This window comes from Myripristis murdjan, chromosome 18 (genome assembly GCF_902150065.1).
Source record: "Myripristis murdjan chromosome 18, fMyrMur1.1, whole genome shotgun sequence".
Lineage (NCBI taxonomy): Eukaryota > Metazoa > Chordata > Actinopteri > Holocentriformes > Holocentridae > Myripristis > Myripristis murdjan.
In genome coordinates this window covers 20490749-20510339 of record NC_043997.1, presented here as the reverse complement: position 1 = coordinate 20510339, position 19591 = coordinate 20490749, and the positions used below count along the sequence as shown (strand labels likewise).

Here is a 19591-nt window from a genome sequence, read left to right as displayed (position 1 = left end):
CCCACTGCACAAAACAAGCTCCATAAAGGCATGGTTAGGTTGGTTGGCTTTAAAAAAAAAAAAAAAAAAAAAAAAATTGGCAAGCTGCCATGGTAACTAATCAAAGTACACCATTCCCTGTTCCCCTTGTATAGCAATGCAATACTTAGGACATGTGCTGTGTCTGATAACTGTTCAGGACATAATCTCATCATGCTGATTATAAAAAATGTCGACAAGCATTTCCTCTTACAACTACCTTAGCTGAAGCAAAGCAGAAAACTTGTTAGGATTCTAATTGAGTCTAAGCCAATTATTGTCTAGCATTTAGCTCTCAAGGCAAAAATCCTAACCCTTGCTCTGAGAAAGACAAGGATTGTCCAAACCATAAATTCATGTCAGTCATTCAGCAGTGTGCTTGGTTTGCCATAGCCAAAGAGCTTGAAGTCCATCTCATACAGCTTGTAGAGTTTCCTCCTGGCCTCAAGAGGCACTGCTCTGAACCAGTCCGACACCCAAGTGGCACTCGTCATGTTGTCGTAGGACGGAGGGAACTTGATGACATCCTGCAGCTTCAAGATCCTGAGCAGATGTTCAGCGTCCTCTTGAAGACTTTCTTGATGACCCACAAAATCATACCTGACAAGAGAGATTAAAACGTCAGTGAGAAAAACAATGGAGACAATGGGACAAAGTCACATGTCAAAGAACTGGCATTGTCCTGTAAATTAATTTAAGGTGCCATTTGTGGAACTTTTACACAAAAACAAAAAATTGCCATCTTAATTACAATATTTCTAATTCACATGGAAAATGAGATCATGGTTAAAAAAAGAAAAAAGTGATATTATTGAGGTTGTTACTGGAAGAGCAGGGACCTTCGTCCTTTTTTGTGCCAAAAAGCAATCCAGGAGATTTGTCATGAAATCCAATCTGAAGAGTCACAATGTAAAATGCAGCTTAGAGGCCAGCAGAGGCAGCCAATCTTCCTGTCAATGGTCTTGTTGGCTTACTTTATTATATTATTATTGGTCTTAAATGAAACAATGTATCAAAGCAATGTGAATCAAGTCCAGCCCTGACACGGTAAGCCTTACTCTATCAGGCAGGTGTGGCACAACCGATGCATCTGCCTCCAATGTGGTTCAAAGGGTTCTTTCTCCTCCGTCCGCGGGTCCAGCAGGTACTGAATGAAGTTGTTGAAGGACGGACGAAGATCTGACGCAAAGGCCTCGTCCACTGACTTTGGTGGATTGGGCTGGTTGCGATACTTGCGCAGCATGTCACGGGCAAAATGAAGGTAGAAGTACTCATTTTTCCGCTGGAACTTGTCCCGGTAGGCAGAGATGAGACGAACAAACGGGTCCCGAACAAACAAGAACTTGGTGTAGTGTTTCAACCTTGCCTGATGCCACAAAACAAATCCAACATCATGGTTTATTAGGCATACAGTAGCACTTTCTGGTACCACTAAACTTGTGTTTTTCTCATTGAGGGAGCTCTGGAAGGTGTCTAAACTGAGAGCATTAGGCTGATTCTACAGGTAGACATAGCAACTGTAGGTTTATGCCAGTGACCCACACAAAGAGTAAAATCTCTATACCTTAAGGAAATGCAATATGAACTGACCTTCATTTCTGGTAAAGGGAAGCTGTTGAGGAGTTTGAATGTGTTTGGGACATGGACTAAGTCACCAGATACGTTCATGGGGTCTTGATGTGACTCAGTCTGGTTCAGGACAAACATAACCCTCTTCCAGTTTGTGCATGCCACCTGTAGATGACCAAAAAGAAAGAAAAAAAATTAGATTTAGCATTTATTCAAGCCAGAATGTCTAAAGTTTCAGTCTCTACACATTATGTCAACAGATATATACTGTATTTCTGTTGTATGTAATCGCACCTAGATTACCTTGGGGATGTAACAGTAGATGATCCCATGTTTGTCATCCACTATCAGGTGTTTTAGCTCTTTTTTAGTCATGTTGTCAAAAATAAGTTTGTCAGGAAATGTATCCCTGTTGCTACACATCTCTCTTATCAACTGCTTTCTCTGTTCCTGTTGCTGTTGCAGAACAGCTAAACCTGTAAACAAAAACAACAACAACTACAATGAGAGCACTATTTACAAAAATAACTCTTACATCACTTTGGTGAAATGTCGAAATTCTAGCAACAAAAATGAACAAGAAGAGTGCACTCAGTAGAGTGCAAGTCTCTGCCAGGCTTATCTTTTCCAAACTATAGGCTACCCGGCTCTGAGCTACCCTGTGTATCGACCACAACTCAGAAGAGACTAAGCAGCTAACTGTACTGTCAAACACTTTACAAATTACAAATAAATTATTGTATCAGTTTAGAATATAAAGATTCTGAATTTCAACTGTATTTTTTACAGTGCTGAGATGTCAGTCATGTAATCTAAGTGAACTAATGGTCCAACATTTTTTACAGTGTTGTGTTTCTTGTCTTCACCATGTTTGTCAGTAGTGGCAAACTCTGCAAAAAAAAAAAAAAAAAAAAACACACACGCAAGGTAGCCTACAGCCTGCATATTTAGAGCACAATATTATTTAAAAAAAAAAAAAAAAAAAGAGCAAATTAGACAGTGAATCAGGTAAGACACAAACACACATCGTACCTCTCTTCCCTTGTAACATGTCCCGGTGGTAAATGGACAGCATGATAAGAGCCATGAATCCCAGGATCTGAAGGATCAGGCGGATCTTGGATGATCTCATGGCAACTGGAGTCCGTTAAATGTGTCAGCCTTTACTAATGTATCAGGAACTGAGAAAGTCAACTGCATGCACAAAATATTAGGTGCATTTTCTCTTCTTGAAAAACACCAATAACGTCAGTCAGGTAAACGTGATTACCCCTTATCACATCTATAGCAGTCATGAGATAAGGATATGTTGATTTTGCAAAGCGCAAAAACAGAAAATGTTCATCATATTTTGTACATTCGAGGTAATACCCAGCACTCACAAAATTCAACTTTACATAAAAATAACTTGCTCAGCCTTCTATTAGCCATCATTAGAACACAGTAATAAAACTAACAATAATAGCAAAACAATTATGCATAACTAGAATAACTACTGCTTTTTAGCACTGCGTTCTAAACATTACACTTTAATGTCCATCAGCTATCACTCACCTTTCTGCGAAGTTGTCCTGAAATGTGTCAGAAACAAAGTGCTCCCTTTAAGACTCCTTAAGGAATTTTCTCACCAGATGTGTTAAGCAATGTTCCACATTGCCGGTGACAAACTCCTGCTACACCTCACCATGATAAGGTAATGTATATGTATGTATGTGTAATATTATGGTTTTATTGTCACTGTGTAAAATCATAAAATGGTGGGTCATAGGGCAAATTTCTTTGCTCACTGTTCTATTTCTACTACAGTCCACCAAAGTTGCTTTACAAGCACTAGAAAAAAACTAGAGGAAATACCTTGAATAATCCAACTACATCAAACTATTCTTCAAAAAACAGATTTATTGTAGTGTCAACAAAAAAACAAAGCAAGATATGGCATCAAATAGTGACATACAGTATATGTTTGAGCTGTAAACTGTCCCTTTTAGATCAAATAAGAAAATGAAATGATACTATGCCACAAAATAATGCAACTTAAAATGCAAAAAAATAGATACCAAGCAGGGGGAAAATATCACTTTTCATATTACAACCTTGTGCTTGGTGAACAAGTGGTGTGATAAATGACTCACTGGCTTTCACTTGAGGAGGTTTTCTTGCTAGTTCTCATCAGCCTGCTGCCTTTCAAGCTGACGGACTGACTGAAAGTTACCAAGCTGCCGGATGCGGATGCGGACCAAACCACGGACCAAACCACTTCAAGGCATGGGGGGTAGAGTTCTCATATTCTGCCCGAACCCGACCCGACCCGACCCGACCCGACATTTTCGGGTCGGGTCGGGTCGGCCTAAAATTTACGTGAATTGGGCGGGTCGGGTCGGGCTTCGGGTTCTGTGGGGGATTTTTTTTTTTTTTTTTTTTTTTTTTTTAATAAAAAAATAGAATTATGTGTTGTGTTATTGATTATGACGTTTCATTTTTATGTGACTGGTGGAGAGAGTGAGAGACTGGATTGGATTTGGAGGCTAAACTTTCAGTGACAGACAGACGACCAGCTGTGCGAGCACAGCGCAAACAAGTGAGAGAGAGTTGCAGCAGTATCCCGCTGTGCTGGCAGACTCGGCAGCAGGGACGGTTTTTGCTATGTGCAGTGCAACTGCCCAGGGCGCAATCTACTTGGGGGCGCACGAGAAAAAAAAAAAATCTCCAGTTTTCTAGACTACCGTATTGACCCGCACATGCCGCGGCACCATCAGTCGGCATCAGGCGGGCCGGCCGCGGCACCGTCCGATACCGCGCCCACCCGTCAGGTCTGCCGGATCTGACAGGTGAGCTGCCTGATGCTGGCCTGTGCCCGGCCGGCCCGCCTGATACCGACTGATGGTGCCCCGGTGCCGCGGCCGACCGGCTCTGCTAAATAATGGCGAATTTGGCGATTTTTTTTTTTTTTTTCGGGCTTTATCGGGCTGTCGGGCCTAAAGTTCGGCTAATTAGTCGGGTCGGGTCGGGCCTCGGGCTGGCCCAGTCCGGCCCGGGTCGGGTCGGGTCTTAATTTTCAGGCCCGATGAGAACTCATGAGAACTGGGGGGTCATAACTTTTTAACACTTAAATACAAACTATTTTACATTTATAAATAGCACCGCTTGCATTGTGCTTTCATTGAATATTACAATATTATTCAAAATTATTTATTAGTGTTAACAATGTTTTTTCTGGGGGTGGGAGGGTGGAGGGGTCTTGCCCCCCCACCCCCCACCCGGATATCCGCCTATGTTTACAAGTGTCTTTGTAGTTCAGTCAAAAGTTGGTTGAATGACTGTGCTTCTTGTCAAGTCTTGCTGTCAGCTCATGTCGAGACTTCTTACTCTAGGTACTGTTTAAACATGGTGAAATTACCCCACAAATAAATGACAAATAAAATTCTGCTTTGATCATTTTTTTTTTAATTATTATTCTCACTCTGCCATGCATATTATTCATTCCAAAAACATACAACTACCTCTTCATTTGAGCTCCCCTGAGCTCCAGCCCCTGCTCTGCTGTGCTGCTGGGGCCACATGGAGGCTACATCCATTTCCTCTGTTCCTGTTTCCACTCTGGCTCACCAACATGCTAGACACAGAATATAAAAATATGTAAATGTAAATCCTACAGCCTTTTCCTTTCAAGCCAGTTATGCCGACATATATGAGCTGCTGGGGGAACAAAAGCTCCAGCCAGCTCACAGCAGGGTCTGTGAGTGTGAGCGGTCGGCCGGGGCTGGTTAGCTAGCAGCCCCTGCAGGTGCTGCCTTGCCCCAATTTGTGGAGTCTCTCAACTCTGAAAATCTTGGAGCAGTTTTTCCATTCTGCACTATTTTTTTATGAAGCTGCGAATATTCAAAATCTGCATCAATGATTTTGCACCTCAAAAGTTCTCAAAAGCAACAGCGCTTCAAGCAGAGAGGTTACCGTCCCAAGGTCCTCACTCAGGCCCACAACAGGGCAGTGTCCCTTGAACGATCTGAATTGCTCCGCCCCAAACCCAAACAGGAGTAGGCCCAAAAACCATACTTGAGAAGCTGTCCAGGTGAAACGGATCATCCAACGAAATTGGGCCATCATTGAGAGTGATGCTTCACTATGGGAGATATTCGCAGAGCCTCCTGGCATCTGTTTCAAAAGGGCTCCTACAGTCAGGGACAAACTTGTCAGGAGCTACCTTCCAGGTCCCAAACATGACACTCGGCTACGCCAACCCAGGGGGAACTTCCGCTGTGGTCACTGTAATTATTGTGAGAACATGGTGAAGACTGATCATTTTCATGATGTGTTCACTAATAAGAAGTATCAGATCAATGGCTTCATCAATTGTAATGTAACCCATGTAGTGTACCATCTTGAGTGTATCTGTGGCTGCTTTTATGTAGGCCTCACTAAGAGGAGGCTTCGTGACAGGGTAGCAGAACATCGCTATGCCATTCGTACTGGGAACCTCAACTACCCAGCAAACAGGCCTGCAATGGCCCTTTACAGGCCCACTTAGGGCAGCCGTAAGGGCCCCAAGTGGGCAGCCCGCGCAGGTCCCCTGAGAATTTGCTCATTGGCAAAACGTTGGCCCGTCAGTGCTGGTCCCGCACGGGCAGCCCTCATTAACCCCTAAGGAAGCCTGCACTGGCCCTGTATGGGCCCACTTAGGGCAGCCGTAAGGGCCCCCAGTGGGCTGCCCGCGCAGGCCCCCTGAGAATTTGCTCATTGGCAAAATGTTGGCCCCTCAGTGCTGGTCCCGCATGGGCAACCCTCATTAACCCCTAAGGAAGCCTGCACTGGCCCTGTATGGGCCCACTTAGGGCTGGCTACAGGGCGCACAGCAGGCAGCCTTTACCTAGCCTTCAGGAAGCCCTCACTGCCCTCACTAGGCCCACACTGATTTTGCAGTTAAATTAATCTACAACAATAAATCAGTTCCACACATAAATGTATCTCAGCTACTAGTGTAGTTTCCTTTGGGAGTTCCATACATCTAAAATGGATGCGGTCATTGATATATATGCATTGTCAAAAATGTACAATAGTCAAAAGGATTCAAATCAATTCATTTATTAAATACAAACACATTACACTGAATGAAAAATGTTCTCCTCTGCACATTACAGCCTTATTCATTTAAGACATCATCAAGTTCAAGTTCAAGTTTGATTTGTCACATGCCTGATGTACAAGTACAGTAGCAGTGAAATGCAATGGTGACAACTCCAGCACTGTGCAAGTAAAAAGGATAAAAAAGAAATAAAAATAGAAAGAATATATATACACTCCTATATACAATATACAATATACAATTACAATTATGAACATAAGTGTGCATTAGTAATAAATAGAGGTAAGAAAGGAAATAGAAAATGAATGGATGGATGGGAACGTGAAGGCACTGACCCACATCCATTTGAGCTGCCAATACAATGAAGAGAAACTCACTCCGACGGAGGTTCAGGGTCAGCATGACACCATGAACCAAGTGGCAGAACCTGATGCCCGGTACTGGGATTCAGGAACTGTCCGACTTGATCCGGCCCTTCCCCTCCAGTCTTTGCGTGTTGCTATCTATCAGTAGTGTAGTGTGTAGTGTAACAGTTGCAGTTGCAGTCCGTTTGGGAGTGGGGGTGAGAGTGTCAGACAGCAGGGGGTAGTAAAATGAATATGTAGAGACTTACATACTGTTGGTGACCCCCTAACTCTTCCTACTAAACATGGTCAACGGAACATCAGAGGAACTGCAGTCAAAATTCAAATGTGAATGATTCAAATTCAGTTACTAGTGGCACATTTTTCAGCCCATACTTCAAACAAAAAAAAAAGCAAAAACTGCAAAAACTCTGACCTCTGATGCTGAAAATATATCTCTTGGGTAGTCAGCCGACGATGGTAGCGCTCAATTCGTCCACCCGCTGTCTCTTGAATTCCGTAGCCAAACCTTAATCTCATCCTCAACTTCAAAATCCTGAGGACTTGGCTGGAGGGAGCATTTTCTTACAGCCTCTGAAACATAAAAGTAAAGGGGCCTATATAAAATACTGTGTGTCGTAAGCAGTATCTATATGCTATATGCAGGGTTTCCTCTAGGATTTTTGAAACTGTGGGGGAGGGCTTCAGCATCGTTGACCCCCCCCCCCCCCCCCCCCCCCCCCCCCCCCCCCCATGAACAATATATTAAATTATTATTTTCTTTTTAAATGTAAATTACTTATCAAACGGACCTAACAATTCAGCTACCAATGAATAAGCAGTAGTATGCATGTGATAACAGAGATTGAAAAATAAGCCGAAGTGATACCTCTTCTCTGAATAGACAAGCTAAGCCAGTGTGCTGCTGTAAGCCAGTGAAAATAGCGCAGAGTGGGAACTCTTCGCTTTGTTACATCTATGTCAGTGCGCTGCTGTAGCTGGAAAGTTTCTTTGCCTTTTGGACTGTACAGTGCTGGTGCAGGTGTTGGAATGTTTTTTCTTGGTGGTGCAGGTGAAACCACTGGAGGGGTTGTGCCACCCAGATTTGCTTCCCTCCATGTGATTTTCCCTAGACATACGTCCATATTCCACACAAAACAGCATTTCATTCAAATTATGTCAAATTCGGTGATATTCCGCGTTAAAAAATATATTGCCTTTTATTTGGCAAATTTCGTGATCACGGAAATTATAGGCCCTACAATGTTAACATTAACGATAACCTTAGGGTCGTTTTCACAGGCTTGACCAAAAAATTGGATTAAATTTAATCTTGCCCAGGTACCTTTCTCTTGCCCTTTTCTCTCCCTCTGCTAGCGCACAACAATAGTAATCAAACAGGCAGGTGATGACTAAAGTTAATTGCAGTGTAATGTAACATTTCATGATATTTAAATTATCATTTCAAACTGATTATGATAAGTATATTTGCGCAAATAAAGGCTACATAGCCTATATATGTGTATATATATATCCATTTAAAATTGTTTTAACATCTGGAAGAAAAAAAAAATCATCATTCCGAAGGTGTGGCGGCTTTTATTTTGCCGTGGCGGTGCGCCACGATGAATTACATGTAGCGGAAACCCTGTGAGAAACAGGATGATAAGGACCACTAGCCCAGGGGTGTCCAATCCTGTGCCATGGAGGGCCGAGAGGCTGCAGGCTTTCATTCCAACCAAGACCTCCACCAGAGGCCTGTACCATAAAGCTGGATTAACATAGCCGGGCTTTCTACTTATCTGGCTTCACTTAACCAGACATCCGCACTCCAGATTTTCGGTACCATAAAGCCGGCTATCAACTCGCTAATTCAACCCAGGCTTTTCCAATCTAGATCTGTGTGCGCTCACATAAAAAGGGCGGTGTTTGCTGCATGTGACCAATCACAGACAAGGAAAAATCCACCCAGCCGCATACCTTACAACGGCGGAGCAGACATCAATAATCCAGGCAAAAAGCAACACAGTTGCAGTAGCCAAAAGACGCAAGGAATGCTGGCAAAAATCGCCGACTATGTCAGTGCATAAATTAGTGCGATTATAATATTACTTCCCCACCATGACGGCACGAGTCGATCTGACTACAGTAACATTTGTGTGTTCAGTAAATGAATGTGTCTCCCACTCCCACACACTCCTGCAGAGGAACTGGCCCTCTCTCATAGTGTGGGGCGACCCTTGATGGAGGTCTGCCCTCAGTTTGAGTTTCGTCAGAATCGTCACTTTGATTCAACTGGTTTTGATATTTCATTTCATAAAGCATCTGACGCCTCGTGTTTATTCTGCTGGTTAAAATAGGCTATTATTTCACTGTCCCTTAAAGACTGTGAAACATTTGACACCAACTCTCATGTGGACTTTTCAGGGCAGCCAGCCTAAATACTAAATATGAGCAAACTAATGGAAACCTAAAGGAGACCAGAGGCTGGCGTGTATTTAGTCAGACTTTTATTTAACCCTCTGAATTAAATTCTCCTCATTTATTTTCAAAAACATTTTTTAATAAAAAATATTACATCAGTCTACAAGATCAATTATTGGTTGGGCAGTGCGGAGTCATAAGTTAAAAAAATACAAGAAGAATTGTAAAATGTATTAATTTGAATTTTATAAAAGAAGAAAGGGAAAATGGGCAGGCCATTTTCCAAGAGAGCTGACTGGTCAGCAGGTGGGGCTTTTATACCTGCTGAGCTCTTATCCTGAACTTAACTTGCTCCGGAGCAGGTTAGGTGTTCAGCATACGTAACCACGGCAACGTAGCCCGATAAAAAGTAAGCCACTTTTATGGTACAGAAAAGCCAGGGTTAAGCCTGAAGTTAGCTCACTAAGCCGAGATCCAGCTTTATGGTACAGGCCTCAGGTGATTTCACTGATTAGCTCCTCCTTTCTGATACAAGGTGAGGTGATCAGTGAAGTCACCTGAATCCGTGTATCATTCGTTCTTTCTATTTTCAATTGCCAATCAAAAATTAAAAAATGAAAAAGTGACTGGTTATTTTGTTATTTGTTTTTTAATCTAACACCAAAATCCAAAATATGTCTGGTTTTTCATAGTTCAATTTTAGGCTCGGATCAAAAATACGAAATGGAAAAACGGGAATCAGGACTGAATTTGATTTTATTATTTAATTGGTCCGGTTTACGTGACCCAGAAGTTTGGTAATGAGTGGTAGCTCACAGCAGATCACAGCAGCCAGGTGCATTCAGTCCCGCCGCCCTCACCGCCACCATGGATAGTTATTACGTGTTGTTTCGAGGACCAAAGCGTGTGACTCTAAAAGAAGAGGACATGACAACCGAAAAAATCAGCTGAGCTTCTTAACAATGATGGGTAGTAGCTCCGGAGACCTTCTTAACCGATCTGGGAAACCCGGCCCTTTTCTGTGAAATTGCACAGTGGCGGTTCTGCCTATGATGCCGCCCTAGGTGAAATTACTTCCATGTTACTACTCCTACCGCGGCGCCAGTCGGCCGCGGCATCAGGCGGGCCGGCCGCAGCACCGGACGGTACCGCGCCCACCCGGTCAGGTCTGCCGGATCTGACAGGTGAGCGTCCGGTGCCGCTCAGCTCAGCTGATTTTTTCGGTTGTCATGTCCTCTTCTTTTAGAGCCACACGCTTTGGTCCTCGAAACAACACCTAATAACTATCCATGGCGGCGGTGATCAGGGTGCTGTGATCTGCTGTGAGCTACCGCTCGTTACCAAACTTCTGGGTCACGTAAACCGGACCAATTAAATAATAAAATCAAATTCAGTCCTGATTCCCGTTTTTCAATTTGGTATTTTTGATCCGAGCCTAAAATTGAACTATGAAAAACCAGGCATATTTTGGATTTTGGTGTTAGATTAAAAAACAAATAACAAAATAACCAGTCACTTTTTCATTTTTTATTTTTTGATTGGCCATTGAAAATAGAAAGAACGAATGATACACGGATTATCTGCCACCTGCTGCCCAAAGGATGCAAAAATACCAAACTATATGGTTTTTTTTCCATATCCCATATACAAGTAGAACACAATGACGAGTAAATAGACTTAAAAAAGACTTTTAACCAATTGTGTTGTATATCAGTGACTGGTGGAAGACACTGGAACTTGGTAATAAATGCTGATATAAGTAATGCTAAAATGAGTGCAATACTAATAACAATGCACAAATGACACCACATGCGGCTCTCTTCATGCTGCTTGTCCAAAGCTGATCTGAAAGCAGCTTCAGGCTTTGTAGAGGAGGCATCAACATCATGTCACTCTGAGAGAAACCCTTCGGATGCTCCCCTGAGCTCCAGCCCCTGTTCTGCTGTGCTGCTGGGGGCACATGGAGGCTACATCCATTTCCTCTGTTCCTGTTTCCACTCTGGCTCACCAACATGCCAGACACAGAATATAAAAATATGTAAATGTAAATCCTACAACCTTTTCCATTCAAACCAGTTATGCCGACATATATGAGCTGCTGGGAGAACAAAAGCTCCAGCCAGCTCACAGCAGGGTCTGTGAGTGTGAGCAGTCGGCCAGGGCTGGTTAGCTAGCAGCCCCTGCAGGTGCTGCCCCAGTTTGTGGAGTCTCTCAACTCTGAAAATCTTGGAGCAATTTTTCCATTCTCCACTATTTTTTCATGAAGCTGCAAATATTCAAAATCTACATCAATGATTTTGCACCTCAAAAGTTTTCAAAAATAATTTTAATGGTAGAACAGCATACACAAACATAAAGGAACACAAAGGAACACAGGAAAATGGAGGCAATCAGGTGCAGATGTGTGCAGGTGAAATAACATTACCTGGCCACTAGGGGGCATCAACAGACATTACAGCATACACATTACTGGAAACACCCTGAGGAAGGCACCAGTTAAAACATGTTATTATTAGGGGCTGCCAGGTCCCTCTTGTATTCCTGTGTTCTTCTTCTTCTTCTTCTTCTTCTTCTTCTGCTGCTGCTGCTGCTGCTGCTGCTGCTTTCTTTCTCTTTCTTTCTTTCTTTCTTTCTTTCTTTCTTTCTTTCTTTCTTTCTTTCTGTCTTCCGAGGAAGTCCTACTTCCCATGCGCGAAAAATCACCAAATTTTGCACAAAGGTCCAGTCCCATGCCAGATTACCTCAGATGCAAACACAAGCCAATAGTCCTGATGGTGGCGCTACAGCAAGCCTCTAAATTTCAAAACTTTGAAAATTTATAATAAATCAACCATATGTGCTACAGCTTTGCAACTTTCATCAAAATGTAGCCCCAATACTGAGGAAACCTTTGTACACTTTACACCTAAACATCAGTTTTCACTTATGGAGCAAATCAATCATTGTTAAAAACAAATTACCAACATCTCCATGCTGTCTAGATACAATGTGTGTATTTTCAGATTATTGTCTTGATGACTGATTTTGTTTTTACAGTGGTTTGAAATCTGCCTTTCCATGCATAGGCGGCTGCTGTCATGTGACTGGCTTAGTCAATTTGTGAAGCCTCACATGAATTGACACTTGCCAATTAGCTCAGTGAGATGGAGCATTGTCCTTCATACCATAAATTATGCATTCAAGCCTCAACTGATGCAGAGTGCACATTAAAATGCCACCTTTCTTTTCATCTTCCTATTCTCCACTTTTTGCTCAGAATTGCCTAAATTTACCCGGCCCCAACCATTTCTGCACAGCAGCTATAATTATCTCTCTATATTCTATCAGTTGCCTTGTTTTAATGTTTTGCAAATGCACCTCCATTCTTCCAGTCAATCTCAAGTTTGACTCTGTCAGTGTAGGCCTTGGCCACCACCAGAGGTGTCTGCAGATCTTCCAGTGCAGCTGGAACTGTATTAAACATGGCATGCACAACGTCCATGAAGCACTGCAGCTCTGAAAGGAAGCTCTGAGTTAAGACACACTCTTCCTAAGTGTCACAACAGTGCTTAGGTGAAGGTACTGTAACACTGCAGCACTAGACCAGAACTCTTAAAATGAGCAAGGATGGCAGACACACACAGCAGAGCAAAGTTCAGGGTGATTTATTTTAACAAGCACAAGGATGGCAATTTACTTGGGGCGGTCCCAACATGCCTTTAAAGCAGGCAGCACAGCTCCTCACAGCAACAAACAGCAGCAGGGCATGGAAAAGACCTGAAGTGAGGGTTTCACCTCCTTTTAAAACCTACAGCATTCTCCAGGACTCCACCCACCCAGCCTGAACCATTACAATCATCCACCTTTAAATGATCATGTTTACTTTTAACCAGGGTCCTCCCCTCTTTTAACAATCAATCATATATAACAGTTTTTTTAATCATGTCATTTTAGCAATAGTGAACCTCAATATCAACCTTTTAATATCTGAGAAATGGAACTTTTGACTTGATATGTTCCACCTGCACTACTATACTCCCTGGTGCAGGTGTAACCAGTTACCTCAATCAGGAGCAATCAATGTATTTAACCAGGTCAGACTCTGCCCACGGCCTCTCAGACCCAAGGAGTAAACCACTGGTGAACATGAAACAAATATGAGATCAACAGAAGAAACAGCAACAATAATAAAGTTCAGTTAAGGCAGATGTCAACATGGCAGCATGAACTGGGTGTGCACCCCCAGCAAAAACACACTGTACAGGTGGCCATCAACTCACTGTCTGTTGGCATTGTCTGCTGCCTCAGTGGCCATGTGGTCCCCATGGTCACAACAGTAAAACCACAGATTTCTTATTTAACAATATCATTAAATAAGCATGATCCATGTTCCAATAATCAGTCATGAAAAGTCAGAAATAAGTTCTTTTTTCTCAGCCAGCAGACTTTCAGGTGGTCTAATGTGAAGTGCAACTTTTCTTGTCAAACCTTTTCTAAAAAAAAAAAAAAAAAAAAAAAATCTTCATTACTATCAGCACATGTAACTGTAGTAAAATGGAGACTGATCCAATCACCTTTAACGATTCCAGGTCCTGAGCTGTTTTTTTTTTTTTTTTTTTTAGTTTTTCCTGCAAAATGACTTAACAATGGTTGTCAATAAACAGAATATATAGGATTATGAAACTGCTGACAGTAAGTCATCGTAACAGGGCACCATGAGGTCAGAATGAGTTCAGATGTCTGTTCCCTGCATTTTTTTTTTATTATTATATTCTAATACTCTCATCAACCAAGGATTTCTTTGGTTGATCAAATCTCCTTCTTTCAGATTTTTTTCAAATTTTTGCAAACATCCATGTCATTTCATATACTTATAATGTACAGGAACAGTTGATGTACCAGTTCCTGTCTGTCCATCAGTGAATCAGTGAGACTGAGAAGACACAGCAGGCTGCAGATCAAGCACAGGGCTCTGCCGGCTCTGAACACACTGCCAGTTGCTCCTGCTGCTGCCATTGTCCAGTCCATCATTTATCTTAGTACAGTCATCTGAATAATGACGCAATGAACAGGGGATTTAAAGGTCCACAACAGTGATTTTGAATATTTGGCCCGTTTACTTCAATTTACCCACATTTTACATTGCAACAAATCATTTTGTAAATCAAGCGGGGTTCTAAAGATTTCACAACATATAGTCAAAATCCCTTGATTTTGATTATATGATGACTTTATTATAGTGATGGAGTACATATGTGAGGAAAGTTGGAAATCTCTTGAAATTCATTTTCCTATCACAGTGGAATGAATGGAAACCAATGGCTGGATAAAAGGTAAGAAACATGATGGCACAATTCTGTTGGCTGAGTTTGGTGTGGAAGAACTTGACCAGCCGGCACAGAGCCCTGACCTCAACCCCATCCAACACCTTTGGGATTAACTAGAATGGAGATTGTGAGCCAGACCCTCTCATCCAACATCGGTGTCTGACCTCACTAATGCTCTTCTGGATGAATGGGTAAAAGGAGCAAAGGAGGGACCAACTCCATATTAATTCCTGTGGATTTAGACTTAGATGTCATAAAGTTCCTGAAGGTGTAATGTGGAGGTGGCCCAATACTTTTTGTTCACAGTGTACCCGTCAAATTAAAAAATGGCATATTCAAAGTATTTAATATGAAAAACTGGTTTGGGCTATAACATCTTGAACAAGAAATGGGACTAAATTTAGACACATCCCAACACTAGCCAGGTGTGTAGGTATAAAAAAAGAAAGGTAGAGAAGGTAAATCCACACAATACGTCAGTGTTCCCAATTCATTTATTTAAATATCAAATAGATATGATGTTTCAACATGGGGTTTCAACATCAGGTATTAGTCAAGACTGTGGCCCAGCAGGGCTATATATAGACTCAGTGCCGGCTCAGTGCCCCTGACATGACGATATTTTCCCTGACAGTGACAGGCACTGGTGGTGCCCCTCCAGCAGATGGCGCCCTAGGCAACCGCCTATACCACCTTATGCCCAGAGCCGGCCCTGTATAGACTCCACCCAAAACCATTCATGTGTTGGTACTAATTGTTTCAAATAAACATTTTTACACTATTTATGAATATATACAAAGTGGGAGAGTCAGTACAAAAATGCAAAGTAGAAATCACCAAAGAATAACACAAGTGTTAGATACAAGTTGAATAAGTATATACATGTTTGAATGAATATTAACTTGGGTGAATAACCTGTCAGGTTAAACTGAAAATTGACAGGTGAAGACACAATCATCAATAGTGAAAAACACTAATCAGCCATTTAAGGCGAAGAGTCAGCACAAAGCAGAGGTTCAACAACCCCAGGAAAGGTCTCATATCAAATTCTTCACTGTGTGGAGACCCGGTATTAAAAGATTATCACCAGTGTGTTGCCAGAGGAGTTTTAGGTTAGATATGATTCACTTTTATTGTCTCCCTTAGGAGAAATTTGTCTTGGGCATTCAAGAGAACATAATTAATATAGCAGCACACACAATACATCCATTACATATACAATCAAACTACAGTTAACACATAATGTCACACAAAACGTTTTATACACCAGAACCTAAAAATCTAAAATGCTAACAACTGTAAATTTTGGTGGAGGAGGGGTAATGATAATGGGCTTGTTTTGCTGGGGTTGGCTTTGGCTCCTTATTTCCAGTGAAGGGAAATCTTAATGCTTCAGCTCACCAAGACATTTTGGACAATTCCCCTCTTAACTTTGTGGCAACAGTTTGGGAAAGGCCCTTCTCTCTTCCAGCATGACTGTGCCCCACTGCACAAAACAAGCTCCATAAAGGCATGGTTAGGTTGGTTGGCTTTAAAAAAAAAAAAAAAAAAAAAAAAAAATTGGCAAGCTGCCATGGTAACTAATCAAAGTACACCATTCCCTGTTCCCCTTGTGTAGCAATGCAATACTTAGGACATGTGCTGTGTCTGATAACTGTTCAGGACATAATCTCAGCATGCTCATTGTAAAATATGTCAAGAAGCATTTTCTCTTACAACTACCTTAGCTGAAGCTGAGCAGAAAACTTGCTGGGATTCTCATTGAGTCTAAGCCAATCATTGTCTAGCATTTAGCTCTCAAGGCAAACATCCTAATCCTTGCTCTGAGAAAGACAAGGATTGTCCAAACCATAACTTCATGTCAGTCATTCAGCAGTGTGCTTGGTTTGCCATAGCCAAAGAGCTTGAAGTCCATCTCATACAGCTTGTAGAGTTTCCTCCTGGCCTCAAGAGGCACTGCTCTGAACCAGTCAGACACCCAACTGGCACTTGTCATGTTGTCGTAGGACGGAGGGAACTTGATGTCATCCTGCAGCTTCAAGATCCTGAGCAGATGTTCAGCATCCTCTTGAAGACTTTCTTGATGACCCACAAAATCATACCTGACAAGAGAGAGTAAAAAGTCAGTGAGAAAAACAATGGAGATAATGGGACAAAGTCACATGTCAAAGAACTGGCATTGTCCTGTAAATTAATTTAAGGTGCCATATGTGGAACTTTTACACAAAAACAAAAAATTGCCAGCTTAATTACAATATTTCTAATTTCCATGGAAAAATGAGATCATGGTTAAGAAAAGTGATATTATTGAGGTTGTTACTGGAAGAGCAGGGACCTTCGTCCTGTTTTGTGCCAAAAAGCAATCCAGGAGATTTTTCATGGAATCCAATCTGAAGAGTCACAATGTAAAATGCAGCTTAGAGGCCAGCAGAGGCAGCCAATCTTCCTGTCAATGGTCTTGTTGGCTTACTTCATTATAGGCTATTATTATTGGTCTTAAATGCAACAATTTATCAAAGGAATGTGAATCGAGTCCAGCCCTGACAAGGTGGGCCTTACTCTATCAGGCAGGTGTGGCACAGCCGATGCATCTGCCTCCAGTGTGGTTCAAAGGGTTCTTGCTTCTCTGTCTGCGGGTCCAGCAGGTACTGAATGAAGTTGTTGAAGGACGGGCGAACATCTGATGCAAAGGCCTTGTCTGCTGACTTTGGTGGATTGGACTGGTTGCTATACTTACGCAGCATGTCACGGGCATAGTTAAGGTAGAAGTGCTTATCATTCCGCTGGAACTTGTCCCGGTAGGCAGAGATGAGACGAACAAACGGGTCCCGAACAAACAAGAACTTGGTGTAGTGTTTCAGCCTTGCCTGATGCCAAAAAAGCAAATCCAACATCATGGTTTATTACATGTATGTATTCCTGTGTTCCCTGTGCTTCCAGTGTTTCCCTAGGTTCCTTGTGTTCCTTTGTATTTTTTTTTTTTCTTTTAATAAATAGTTTTTGTCTCTGCAAACCACTCCTGCGTTTGGGTCTGACCAACCACCACCCCTCATTACATAGACATGCAACTGTAGGCTTATTCCTGTGACCCACACAAAGAGGTGAGTAAAATCTCTATACCTTATTAAAATGCAATATGAACTGACCTTCATTTCTGGTAAAGGGAAGCTGTTGAGGAGTTTAAATGTGTTTGGGCCATGGACTATGTCTCTAGATATGTTCATGAGGTCTTGATGTGACTCATTCTGGTTCAGGACAAACATAACCCTCTTCCAGTTGGTACATGCCACCTGTAGATGACCAAAAAGAAAGGAAAAAAATTTTGATTGGCATTTATTCAAACCAGAATGTCTAAGGCTTCAGCGGACAGATCAGCTGGTGGAACTCAAAATCAAGACATTATGTCAACAGATGTATACTGTATAATCACGCCTACATTACCTTGGGAATATAACAGTAGATGATCCCATGTTTGTCATCCACTATCAGGTTCTTTAGCTTGTTTTTAGGCATGTTCGCTAAAATTCGTTTCTTGTCAGGAGATGTCACTCTGTCACCACACATCTCTCTTAGCAACTGCTTTCTCTGTTCCTGCCGCGGTTGCAGAACCGCTAACCCTGAAAACAACAACAACAACAACTACAATGACAGCAGTAATTACAAAAATAACTCTTACAAAATTTTGGTGAAATGTTGAAATTCTAGCAACAAAAATGCACTCAGTAGAGTAGGGCTGTGACAACGAACTTCGAAATTCGATATTAATTCGAACTGGAGGGAGGGATATAACGTTCGATTGCTGAAATTCACGTTCGAATGTGTGTGTGTGTGTGTGTGTCTTTGTTTACGTTGCGTAACGACGCAAATCAACGTTACGCGTGATCGTGCGCGGGATAAAAAAGTGTGGGCATGCATCAGTGCAGCGCGCACCTGTAGGAAGTTTACAGCTGACCTGACCTGTTGCAATGGATACGTTTGGCTGCTTTATTAAACGTCATTGCTGTACTTTTTGTGGTCTGTTTTATATATTCTAGACATTCCTAAGAAATTTCATATTGAGTGAGAGTTGAAGTGCATTAGTTATCTTGCGTGCTTATTAAAATACGATCGTAAATACATCCAGATTATCATTATTAATGTTGTGCCTTTCAGAAGGAAAGCGCTTGTTAATATGGTTGAAACGCCCTCTGGCGGACAGACCGTAAATGACACCCATATTGTACATATCAATAGGCTAAACAATAGACTAAAATTGACCCTAAAAATTCGAACATAATTCGATATTTGACATTATAGGGCAATCAAAATTCGAAATTTATTTTGGAGGAAAGTCACAGCCCTACAGTAGAGTGCAGGTCTCTGCCAGGCGTATCTTTTCCAAACTATAGGCTACCCGGCTCTGGGCTACCTTGTGTATCGACCACAACTCAGAAGAGACTCAGCAGCTAACTGTACTGTCAAACACTTTACAAATGTAACCAGGTGGTAAAATAAGAATATCTACAGGATAGTAGATCCATATGGTTTAAATGCTAAGTTGTGGCGATATAACTGCAATTCTGACTTTGGTCAGCAGAGGGCGTATGTTTACCATTTTGTAGCGCCGCATGGCTGCTGAGAGCAGTGAATTTTGGGAATGTACAGGAAGTAAACAGCATAACGCGCTCTTTTCCACTGTGGACAGCCTCTGGTTTGGACGGTGAGAACATTTATTAAGCATATCTTATGTTGCTAAGTTGTTGTTAAGTTTGCTTGTGTAATAAAGACTGAACTTGAAAGGCTTTATTGGGGAAAATAGGGGTGGAAAATGTCAATGGGGTGGGAGGTTACCAGGGCAGTGGGTCTGAGGA

At 42.0% G+C, this 19591-nt stretch overlaps 2 protein-coding genes across 2 annotated transcripts; both read right to left on the bottom strand.

The window, feature by feature from the left end:
• Nucleotides 1-377: 377 nt before the first annotated feature.
• On the bottom strand, nt 378-2719 carry LOC115376254 (carbohydrate sulfotransferase 12-like). Its single transcript, XM_030075746.1, has 5 exons — nt 2620-2719; nt 1891-2063; nt 1609-1752; nt 1077-1384; nt 378-618 (listed from the first exon to the last, which is right to left on the bottom strand). Exons 1-5 carry the CDS (start codon nt 2717-2719, stop codon nt 378-380), a joined length of 966 nt encoding a protein of 321 aa, XP_029931606.1.
• Nucleotides 2720-16534: 13815 nt separating this feature from the next.
• Nucleotides 16535-18254, bottom strand: LOC115376253 (carbohydrate sulfotransferase 12-like). The gene is made up of 4 exons (XM_030075745.1): nt 18183-18254; nt 17888-18031; nt 17301-17608; nt 16535-16843 (listed from the first exon to the last, which is right to left on the bottom strand). The coding sequence occupies exons 1-4, from the start codon at nt 18252-18254 to the stop codon at nt 16603-16605; spliced, it is 765 nt and encodes a 254-aa protein (XP_029931605.1). The 3' UTR covers nt 16535-16602.
• Nucleotides 18255-19591: the final 1337 nt, after the last annotated feature.